The sequence below is a fragment of the Ambystoma mexicanum genome, chromosome 8 (assembly GCF_040938575.1).
Source record: "Ambystoma mexicanum isolate Mex_15411 chromosome 8, UKY_AmexF1_1, whole genome shotgun sequence".
In the NCBI taxonomy this organism is placed as follows: domain Eukaryota; kingdom Metazoa; phylum Chordata; class Amphibia; order Caudata; family Ambystomatidae; genus Ambystoma; species Ambystoma mexicanum.
In genome coordinates, this window is record NC_090929.1 from 7,631,606 (window position 1) to 7,643,718 (window position 12,113).

At 52.2% G+C, this 12,113-nt stretch overlaps 1 protein-coding gene across 5 annotated transcripts in view; it reads left to right on the top strand.

Moving 5' to 3' along the window:
• The window catches only part of AK1 (adenylate kinase 1), a 1,026,690-nt gene that overhangs the window by 957,051 nt on the left and 57,526 nt on the right, over positions 1-12,113 (top strand). For all 5 annotated transcript variants that reach the window (XM_069609116.1, XM_069609117.1, XM_069609119.1 and 2 more), the window contains one exon: positions 8,031-8,194. In XM_069609116.1, coding sequence (XP_069465217.1) covers positions 8,031-8,194 — 164 coding nt within the window. The remainder of the gene's footprint in view (positions 1-8,030; positions 8,195-12,113) is intronic.

Here is a 12,113-nt window from a genome sequence, read left to right on the forward strand (position 1 = left end):
TTTGAAACCATTAACGTCATTCTGTAGAGTTAAGGATCTGCAGTCTAAAGCTGATACAGATGGCTGAATAGTGGAGAGCCCAATTAAAATGTTCTCCATAGATTTATTGATAGAAGTGAGATCCGTTGAGGAGATGGAATAACTGTGGTCCGCCATATCTGGTGTCGTGGAAAATCTACAATTTAACCAGCAAGAGCAGTAAAAATGAGTATAAAGTGAATACACTCCAATAGGTAGTGCCAGTATAGGTCACCGGCTGTCAGAGCAACACACATGAATGCCTCGCGCTGTGAGTTCCCTCGGGGGGTTCGGTGGAGCAGCTGAGTGAAGTGCTGAGTGAAGTGCTGAGTGAAGTGCTGAGGGCAAGCAAGGCGGTCAGTAACAAAGTAACATACAGCAAAGGCAAAGGAGCTCAGCATGGCAACCAGTCCAGCTGCCATACTCTGCTCTGGGTTTCTGTCAGCTGGGGGCCTTCAGGCTGTCACTGCCGCCTTAGACACGCCTGGAAGTGCAGACACGTCGAAGCACACGGAGGTAGGAACACATGATACTGGGAGGTGCCCCAGCCAAGAAAGCGAGTGTGAGGCAGAAGTCAAGGCAAAATGAGCACATTATGGCCATAATTAATGTACTTGTTAAGCTCCGTCAGGCGAGCTCACAGGCTACGCGTCCATCCCGCTTAGTCAAAAGCCACGCCCCCAAAACTCGGAGGCACTTATGTACACACGCCATATCACTGCACGGGGGCAGGCCGTGGGAAATGCATGGGCAGCACGCTGAGGCTTCCGGATCCCTCCAGAGCATGCCAGAAAGCAAGCAGGTTCTGGGTGTCCTTAATGTCCCGCCTCCCCGCACTCTCTCGGGCCTACTCCATGTGTCCCTGCTGCATATTCCCTGTGCAGGGAATCCAACACTGGCGACGAGCAGACACACACCCCACGCTTGGATGAGCGATGCCCACAGCTTCCAGTCCACAAAAATATGCCTTATGGGGGGGATATGGCAAGAAATAGACAAGCAAACACAATTGCCTGCAACACATGAAAACAGGGACCCAGCAAGGCTGACAATGACACTGCTTTCCAGCCACACAAATCAGGGCTCACCCAGGCAAGGGAGGGTGGCCACACCAGTTCCAACTACCCAAGTCGGGTTGATGTCAACATTCACCCCCACACCGCAATATGGATACAGAAATTTGAGATGCTGATAGATTGTCAGGACATCGCAGCACCAAGGAAACTGCACTCACACCTCCTGCTCAACACTGGTGGCAAGGCACTCCATATCTTCAACTCACTGACACCGGCAAGTGACACTGGTGAGTGCACCTCAGCCGAAGACGTGCCCACTAACCACTTCATGCCTCCATTGAACCCCGACTACGAGATCTCTGTCTTCTGCACAATGGTAAAAAACGAAGCCGAAACGCTATATGCCTACCAACACGCGCCTACGCCATCACGCCCAAAGATTATGAGATGGAAATAAGGTACCAGATTATAAATAGCATGCAGTCGGAGAAACGGAGGAGAATTATGCTAGGTGAAAAAGGAATACCACTGCTATGAATACTGGACTACAGACGCCAGAGCGAACTCTCAAACGCCAGAGCGGCGCACATGAGTACCACTCTACAGCAACTCAAACACACCCCAAGCGGCCATGATTGTCATGGCCACTAACCGCACCCATTAAAGGGGTCATGAGAAAGATTCAAGTAACACCCCCATGTGGAGACCAAGGATACCAGGTCCCAGTGACTGAGTAGTGCGGAGGACAACGCTATGGCAAGAGAAACTGCCCAACACCAGGAACAACCGCATTTGGCAGACTCAACCACTATGCGAAAGTATGCAGATCGTCGAGCCCTGTCACACCAAATTGCCCTCTTGCCCCAAGGCCTACCCACAAAAAGAAACAGGGCAAGGCTCGCCAGGTAGAAGCAAAGGATAACTCTTCCTCAGATGAATCAGGGTACAAGGAAGAAATGGCGGCAGCAGGACCCGTCAAAACACAGCACATAAAGAAAACAGAAGGAAAAATCCACATGATCTCCGCACTGAGGAGGAAAACGGACAAGGAAATGAGGCCAAAATGCACAATAAAAGTCGACGATCAAGACATGGTTATGACCATCGACACAGGGGCTTCTGTGAATGTCAAGCAAATTCTCGTCCCTCAAGCGCATGCATCCCAACTGACGCTGAAAGCGACAAGCACCCTGTTATATGCATATGGAAGCAAGAAACCCTTACCCATGGTAGGACAATTCCAAATGACGCTCAGCAGAGGGGAAACAAAAATACAATTGAAAATGTATGTCTTTGACACCGGGATTAAGTGTTTGCTAAGCTGGGGGCTCAGCAGAGGACCATGGACTGATCCAATTGATCTGCAACATCACCGACACAGATGAAATACAATAACTCTTGACAAGGCAACCCATCATACTGAAGGGGATTGGGTGTCTGAAAGGAAAGTTAATAAAACTACACATCGGCATGACTGTCCAACCGAAGGCGGAGAGACAACGCCTTTCCACATGCGGGACTTAGATGCCAAAGAACTACACAAGTTAGAAAAGGCAGACATACGTTGAGCATATAACAGGACCCACTGCGTGCGTCTCCCCTGCGGTAGTCACCAACAAGCCAAAGCAGCGATGGAAAGTACACGTGTGTATAGACACGCGCCTCCCAAATTCAGCCATCATCTGTGAAAGAAGCATCATCCACACCCTGGACAAAATTGTGGCACTGCTCACAGGGTCAAAGATCTTTCCGAAGCTGGACCTCAACATGGAGTAGCACCAGCTGAAGCTACACAGGGACTCAAGATACATTACCTCTCGTCACACCTGGGACTACCGAGATACCAAAGGTTGAACTTCGGGATCCCCTCGGCCGCTGAGGTTTTTCAGCAAACAATCCAAACAGTCTTACAAGTCGTCCCTGGTGTACTGAACATAAGCAATGACATTCTTGTCTATGCGGAAAACAAAACGGAACACCTCTCCAGGTTAGTGGCAGTCCTCGACCGACGAGATGAGGCCGGCCTCACTATCCACAGAAAAATGAGAATTTCTGAAAGACGAGCAGACATTTTTCGGCTAAGTGTTCAGTAGCAGAGGTGTGTCGGCAGACCCCCTCAAGGTCACAGACATCAAAGAAGCTTCACTCCTCACCACACCTATGGAGGTTTGAAGTTTTTTAGGAATGCAAACCTACTGCGGCAGTTTGATAAACAACCTGGCAACAATCTCCGAACTACTGAGAGAATTCATGAGATCGGCCACAAAGTGGGAGTGGAGCAGCTGCTGTCAGGCAGCATTTCAAGGCATCAAAGACTCACCCTCTGCTGAAACAACAATGGCATATTACGGCAGCAGTCTACAAACTGAATTATATGTAGTTGCCAGCCCGGTCAGAATGGGCGCAAAGTTAGTACACAAGCCTCTCGCTGGTGATGTCAGACCAATTGCCTACGCCTCCAGAGCTGACACCGACGGAGCAGAGATACACTCACATTGAAAAGGAGGAAATGACAGTCCTGTGGCGATGCCAGCATTTCCACCTGTACCTGAACGGATGGAAATTCAGGGCCTACACAGATCACAATCTTTACGGGTTCAGTGCCACACCACCCCCCCATGGATCTAAAAATGGTTGCTACACTTACAGCAGTTGGAATTCGACCTCCTGTACCAGGTGGGCTTGGAGTACCCACAGATTTTCTGTCGAGGCACCCCACGCAACGACGATAATAGAGATTGTGAAGTCATGGAGATAGAAGTGCATATTTGCCAAATCGTGCATACCATGAACCCAGAGGCAGTCGGTATTGAAGAGAGGGTACTAGAACAGATCTGTGCTGCAACCTCGTGAAGAATGCCATCCGAGCAGGGGAGTGGAATTCCTGTTTACAGAACAACTGCTCAAGGGCAGCCAGAGACTTATCAGGCATATTCACAGTCCACCACGAGCTATCAATCACAAGAGACGGCATAATACTTAGGGGGGCACATATCGCCATCCCATAATGCTTACAGGGCAGAATCATCACCCTCGTGCACGAGAGACACCAAGGCATGGTTCAAACAAAATCCAGGATACGGAGCAGAGTGTGGCTCCCACAAGTGGATGCATAGGTCGAGAACCTCATATCATCATACTCCCCTGCCAATCAAGTGGGGCTCTCCCTCGAGCAGAACCAATCTGCTCAGCCGCAAGAGCCACATCCGGATGGGGAGCAATACAGATCGATTTGTGCTTACTACCAGGAGGCGTGTAGCCCCTACTGGTAGCCATCGATGATTACTCCCACTATCCTGAAATGGGAGTGGTCTCATGAGCTGCTGCAGAAGCAGTGCTGCCCACTCTGGATAAAATGTTTGCCATTCACGGACGACCCCAACTCCACCTCCGGCATCACCACATTACCTCTCGTTGGCCACAGGTGAACGGGGACGCCGAACGCTTTATGCAGATGCTAAACAAGGTGCTCTGAATCGCAAAGGCGAAAGACCTTGCCTGGAAGTTCAAACCACCGCTTCTTGTGGAATTACCGTCTCACCCCTCATGCATCGACCGACATCCCACCAGTGGACCTCATGTACAAAACGTGCTGAACTCATTCATACCCCACCAGCAGAGCAAGAAGGTGACCGGTTTGGACAAAGGACACAAGCCAAAAGAACGAAAGGAAATGCCCACGAGTGACGAACGGCATCCAAAGGGGTCAAAATACAAGGCAGGCGACCAAGTGTTAGTCCCTCAGGAACTCGACGAGGTCAAAACTGTGAACTCCATGTGACGGCTCCGCGTGGACAGTAGTCAGACGGCAAGGAACACCCGTAACAGCTCTCAGAGGAAGCGAAACCATTGCAAGAAACCAATTCCAGGGGGATGTGGAGGGAAAATCACAAAGTGACAAATGAGAGAGAGAAAGACACAGACGAAGATATCCCGGCAACCAACCAAGAGCAGGAGGGTGGGGAGCAAGGCAAGCCTAGCCCCCAGGCCCAGGAAGAGGCAGTGGAACGGCCAGCGCCATGCACAGCAGAGACCCAAACTCCAGGGATGCCGACTCATCCCAGAAGGTACCACCTGAAGGCGGCAGCAGGCCCCCAGGGACACGCAGGGACTACGTTTCTTAGATAAGACAAGGGACAGTTAGTAAGGGTTTTGGAGTGTTTCGAATCTATGGAAAAGGAGGGGGATGTTATGTACACACACCACGTCATCGCGCACGGGCGGTTTGTGGCAAATAAATGGGCAGCACGCGTTGGCTTCTGGGTCACTGCGGGAAGCATGGCAGAAAGCAGGCAGGATGTGCGTGCGTGTCATTTCCCGCCTCCCCGCGCTCTCTCGGGCCCACGCCCCGTGCAGGGAATCTAGCAAAGGCCTCAGCACCACAACCGCCACGTCCACCATAGCAAATGTCACTGAGTCTAGACTGCAGCGCCCACCACGGGCAATCCTGACCAGGCCACACTCTTGTGCCACACCCCACATTGCACCTGAGGGGTCCTGAACACCCTGGAGTTCTAGGCTATCCTGAGACCCCTGATCCACTAACCGGCACCCTTCTCTGCTGGGCAAAGGTGGCGGGTCGGAGGAGGTCAAGGCACCCTCTGCTCATTCGACAGCACAAGGACAGCCCCAAAAAGGCAGACCTGTATTTCTGAACTGGCGCCCGGAGAACATGCTGCAGAGTTCTGCTGTTCTCACAGGAAGCCATAATGCATCCAACAAACTATGACACAAAACCAAATCCATACCTGCCTCTGAGCAGTGCCCAGCACTGGCTCCTGGTGAACACGTTTCTCAGTGCCTCCCTTGTGACCTGAGGTGGTTTGAGGGGTGTGGAGGCTGGGAGGGGGCTTCTGGGCTTAGCTCCACTTTCTAAGTACAAGCACTCAGTGCTCCATTAGACTGAGGTCAGCGGCCATCTTTACTGTGGGCAGATGCGGAAGCTCGTGGATCTGTCCAGGCAGACATGCTTCATCATGTGGTGTGCATACATCTGCAGCCTCCTCTGTGCTGCTGCATGATTCCACAGTGATGCAGCATGTGTCATGCTGCAGCATTTTCATTGCTGCAGTCGGATGTTCGCTGCATGAAGCATCCTCTGCTACAGCCTTCTCTCTAGTGCAGCATCCTCTGTGCTGAGGCCTGCTCCATGTTGCAGCATCCTCGGTGCAGAACCATGCTCTGTGCTGCGGCCTGCTCCATGTTGCGGCATCCTCGGTGCAGAACCATGCTCTGTGCTGCGGCCTGCTCCATGTTGCGGCATCCTCGGTGCAGAACCATGCTCTGTGCTGCGGCCTGCTCCATGTTGCAGCATCCTCGCTGCAGAACCATGCTCTGTGCTGCGGCCTGCTCCATGTTGCGGCATCCTCGGTGCAGAACCATGCTCTGTGCTGCGGCCTGCTCCATGTTGCGGCATCCTCGGTGCAGAACCATGCTCTGTGCTGCGGCCTGCTCCATGTTGCAGCATCCTCGCTGCAGAACCATGCTCTGTGCTGCGGCCTGCTCCATGTTGCAGCATCCTCGGTGCAGAACCATGCTCTGTGCTGCGGCCTGCTCCATGTTGCAGCATCCTCGCTGCAGAACCATGCTCTGTGCTGCGGCCTGCTCCATGTTGCAGCATCCTCGGTGCAGAACCATGCTCTGTGCTGCGGCCTGCTCCATGTTGCAGCATCCTCGCTGCAGAACCATGCTCTGTGCTGCGGCCTGCTCCATGTTGCAGCATCCTCGCTGCAGAACCATGCTCTGTGCTGCAGCCTACTCCATGTTGCTGCATGCTCTGTGCTGCGGCCTGCTCCATGTTGCAGCATCCTCTGTGCAGAACCATGCTCTGTGCTGCGGCCTACTCCATGTTGCTGCATGCTCTGTGCTGCAGCCGGCTCCATGTTGCAGCATCCTCTGTGCTGCGGCCTGCTCCATGTTGCTGCATGCTCTGTGCTGCCGCCTGCTCCATGTGGCTGCATGCTCTGTGCTGCCGCCTGCTCCATGTTGCTGCATGCTCTTGGCTGCGGCCTACTCCATGTTGCAGCATCCTCGGTGCAGAACCATGCTCTGTGCTGCGGCCTGCTCCATGTTGCAGCATCCTCGCTGCAGAACCATGCTCTGTGCTGCGGCCTACTCCATGTTGCAGCATCCTCGGTGCAGAACCATGCTCTGTGCTGCGGCCTGCTCCATGTTGCAGCATCCTCGCTGCAGAACCATGCTCTGTGCTGCAGCCTACTCCATGTTGCAGCATCCTCGGTGCAGAACCATGCTCTGTGCTGCGGCCTGCTCCATGTTGCAGCATCCTCTGTGCAGAACCATGCTCTGTGCTGCGGCCTACTCCATGTTGCTGCATGCTCTGTGCTGCAGCCGGCTCCATGTTGCAGCATCCTCTGTGCTGTGGCCTGCTCCATGTTGCTGCATGCTCTGTGCTGTCGCCTGCTCCATGTTGCTGCATGCTCTGTGCTGCGGCCTGCTCCATGTTGCTGCATGCTCTGTGCTGCGGCCTGCTCCATGTTGCTGCATGCTCTGTGCAACAGCATGCTCTGTGCTGCGGCTTAGTCTGTGCCTCAGCATCCTCTGTGCTGTGGCCTGCTCCATGTTGCTGCATGCTCTGTGCTGCGGCCTGCTCCATGTTGCTGCATGCTCTGTGCTGCGGCCTGCTCCATGTTGCTGCATGCTCTGTGCTGCGGCCTGCTCCATGTTGCTGCATGCTCTGTGCAACAGCATGCTCTGTGCTGCGGCTTAGTCTGTGCCTCAGCATGCTCTGTGCTGCGGCCTGCTCTCTGCTGCAGCATGATTACTCAGTGATGCAGCCTGTTCCAAGATGCAACATCCTTTGTGCCGCATGCTGCAGCATCCCCAGTGCTGCAGCATGCTGCTGCCTGCTCTGTGCTGCTGCCTGCTCTGTGCTGCTGCCTGCTCTGTGCTGCTTGCTCACCTTGGAGATGGCTCTAGTTTGCAAGGTGTGACTCTTGTTGGGTGCCTCTGGTTTCACTGGTGTGCTTCTCCTTTCAGGTGGACCTGGCTCTGGAAAGGGAACGCAGTGTGAGAAGATAGTGGCCAAGTATGGGTACACCCACCTGTCCAGCGGGGACCTCCTGAGGGCAGAGGTCAAGTCTGGCTCCGCGAGAGGCAAGAAGCTGGCGGAGATTATGGAGAAAGGAGAACTCGTACCGCTGGTGAGAGTAGGGATGAGGGGGCGCTAGTGCCAGGAAGGGCAGGGATAGGGAGGAGGGCGGCGCTGGTGCCAGGAAGGGTGGGGATAAGGAGGAGGGGGGCGTTGGTGCCAGGAAGGGCAGGGATAGGGAGGAGGGCGGCTCTGGTGCCAGGAAGGGTGGGGATAGTGAGGAGGGTCGCGTTGGTGCCAGGAAGGGCAGGAATAGGGAGGAGGGGGGCGTTGGTGCCAGGAAGGGCAGGGATAGGGAGGAGGGGGGCGCTGGTGCCAGGAAGGGTGGGGATAGGGAGGAGGGCGGCGCTGGTGCCAGGAAGGGTGGGGATAGGGAGGAGGGGGGCGTTGGTGCCAGGAAGGGCAGGGATAGGGAGGAGGGCGGCTCTGGTGCCAGGAAGGGTGGGGATAGGGAGGAGGGTGGCGTTGGTGCCAGGAAGGGCAGGAATAGGGAGAAGGGGGGCATTGGTGCCAGGAAGGGCAGGGATAGGGAGGAGGGGGGCGCTGGTGCCAGGAAGGGTGGGGATAGGGAGGAGGGCGTTGTTGGTGCCAGGAAGGGCAGGGATAGCGAGGAGGGGGGCGCTGGTGCCAGGACGGGCAGGGATAGGGAGGAGGGGGGCGCTGGTGCCAGGAAGGGCGGGGATAGGGAGGAGGGGGGCGCTGGTGCCAGGAAGGGTGGGGATAGAGAAGAGGGCGGCGTTGGTACCAGGAAGGGCAGGGATAGGGAGGAGGGCGGCGTTGGTACCAGGAAGGGCAGGGATAGGGAGGAGGGCGGCGTTGGTACCAAGAAGGGCAGGGATACGGAGGGCGGGGGCGTTGGTGCCAGGAAGGGCGGTGATAGGGAGGAGGGGGCGTTATTTTGATTCTGTGTGTTGTAAAGTGTAGCACTTTTTAAAATATTTTGATGCTTTTAGTTTTTCACTTCGTTATTTATGTGGTCGTCCTCCCACCGTCTTCCTCTTTCCATCTTCCGAGCTGCTGCATCTCTTTTACAATGTTTGATGCAATGTGTTCCAGAATACCTCCCTTACACGTTTCCCTGATTCTTACCCAATTACCCTTTGGTTCCTAAAGCAGAGAGGAGAGGAGAGGAGCGGAGCGGAGCGGTGGAGGTGTGGGGGGAGGGGCGCATAGCGGGTACAACCTCCATAATGGAAAAAAGGAAACATTCTCTTAGCAGACCACAAGCATCAGTTATGGAAGAAGCAGACCTGAACAAAAAAGTAGCCTTACTCCACACATGGATCGTAACAACTCTAGACGACATTGCTAAAGAAAAACCTTTCACTCCCTCATGGAAGAAAACTAGAATAAGAATGGAGGAACAACAACACTACAAACATAGTGACATTCCTACACCAGATCCGCTTGTGCAAAAAGGAAATACAAAAAGCGAAGAGGAAACACTACGGCAACCGAATCTTCAAAGCACCAAACACCCAAAAACAACTCTTCAAAATCATAAATGAAATAAAAAATCCACCGGGATGCAACAACACGCCAACCCCATTGATGAAACTATGCAATGACCTAGGAGAACACTTCAAGAATAAGATCACAACCATCCGATAAACCATACAAAGCAGACCACGCAATCACACCATAGACCCCACGCGTCCTCACAAGGAACACACAAACAAACTACGAAGCTTCCCCGAAATATAAGTGGAGACTTTCATCGAACTGGTAAATCAAAGCAACAAATCAGGCTCTCCGGAAGACCCTTGGCCGCTGGACATATACAAATCAATCCTCAAACAAGGAACTCCCATGGAATACCATAGAAACGTCATCAACCTTTCAATCTCAACAGGTAAAGTACAACAGGCTTTTAAATCAGCGTACATCAGGCTGCTACTCAAAGACACAGCAGGAAACGTAGAGGATTTATACAACTACAGACCCATCTCCAATATCCTGTACATAGCCAAACTGCTAGAAACGTACGTATACAAAACAACCCAAGAATTCATAGAAGAGCACGGCCTACTAGACCAGGCACAAGTTGGATTCAGATCAATGAGAGGAACAGAATTAGCTCTCCTCGCAATATGGGACGACCTAAAAACGAACGCAGACTCGGACAACAGCACCGCCCTGATACTTCTTGGCCTATCTGCAGCATTCGACACTGTCAACCACGACATCCTAATGACGAGATTAGAAGGATTGGGAATAACAGACACCACCCTGCTATGGATAAAATCCTTCCTAACAAACAGAACGAAAACCATATGGATGAAACCTTTTAAATCCAACCCAAGAGACTCCACATGCAGAGTACCACAAGGCTCATCCTTCTCCCCGCTCTTATTCAACATCTACCTATATCTATTAATCAAATTCATCAAAAAACATGGCCTCACCTGCTACAACTACGCCGACGACACACAAATAATCTCCAAAATACAAGACACCCCAGAATAAAACACAACACTAGAGCTTTGCCTTTGGGGTATATTCAACTCGATGAACTTGAACCACCTCAAAATCAACCCAGGTAAAACTGAGATAATAATCGTCACAAAAAACAGAGGTGACATTAACTACATCCCCTGGCCAAAAGAACTCGGCACAACCCCAATGCCATCACCGATTGTAAAAAAACCTAGGGGTCCTGATGGACAACAACCTCACCCTAGAGCCACAAGTAAATGCTCTACTCAAGAAATGCTTCTTTCTCCTACAAGCGGCAAAAAGGATCCTACCGTTCCTGTCATTCGCCAACAAAACTCTTACCATCATCGTTCTGGTCATGTCTAGAATAGATTATGCCAACAGCCTATACCTGGGCATGCCCGAACGACTTCTAAAAAAACTACAACGCATACAAAATGCGGCGGCCAGACTCCTTCTCAAACTACCCAGACGAGAACACATCAAACCCACATTAAAAATACTGCTGTGGCTACCAATAAAACAATGAATGAAATTCAATTCCATGTGCATCACGCACAGAGCGCTACACAACCAAGGCGCAGAATTCCTGAGAGATAAATTATGCCTACACCAGCCGACAAGAACGCTCAGATCAAGCAACGACATCCGCCTAGAACCGAAACCCTATAACAAAAGAAAACTCGGAGGATCCTCGTTTTCTCACCAGGCACCGAAAACCTGGAATGACCTAGCAAAGAATATAAGGAACACAAGAAACCACATTCAGGAAACTGCTCAAATCCTGGCTCATCACTGCGTAACTAGAAGACTACCCACAAGAACACCCACAGCACTTATCAACGAAGAATAAAGAGATGGACCACGGTCCCCACCAAACAACCAAATTCTATCAGAATGCACCCCACGACAGTCCATAAGACATCGCGAGAGATAGTCACAAGAGGAGGACACTACAGACCGAACACATAGTCAGAACAAGACAAAACCACTTAGTCGACTCATCCACAGCATCATGGCCCGTCCCACACCTAAAGCTTGAAGCAGACATATTCACTTAGATGTTCGGGTAAGAGGAGACCCAGACTCCTGCGTCGCTCCAAAACCGAATCTGTGTCAAGTGTGGGCCTCTCTCTCTCCCCTTGCCGGACTCGCGATTCTAGCTATGCTTTAGGACGACACTGAATAATTCAATTATTTCTCATATCCAGCGAAATAAGTCACTATACCCAGTTGCTCAGTTGGGCGTGGACCTCTCCCCCACTATGCAGGTCTCCCAAGTCTAGCCGTTTTCGCACCAGGCAGGACTCCCGAAACCCAGGCATTCAGCCATACTTACCGTGATTAGTTGCAAAACAATTAACCCACTAACCAAAAAAAACAAAAAGCAAAAAACTTTCTACATACTTATCTCGCTCAAACTAACACAACCACCTCTCGCACCGCAACCCGCATGCACTTCGCCACACCTCTACAACACATAAACTGCACCAACAGCACACGAGGACTGACATCGCCCTGATACTCGCACCAAA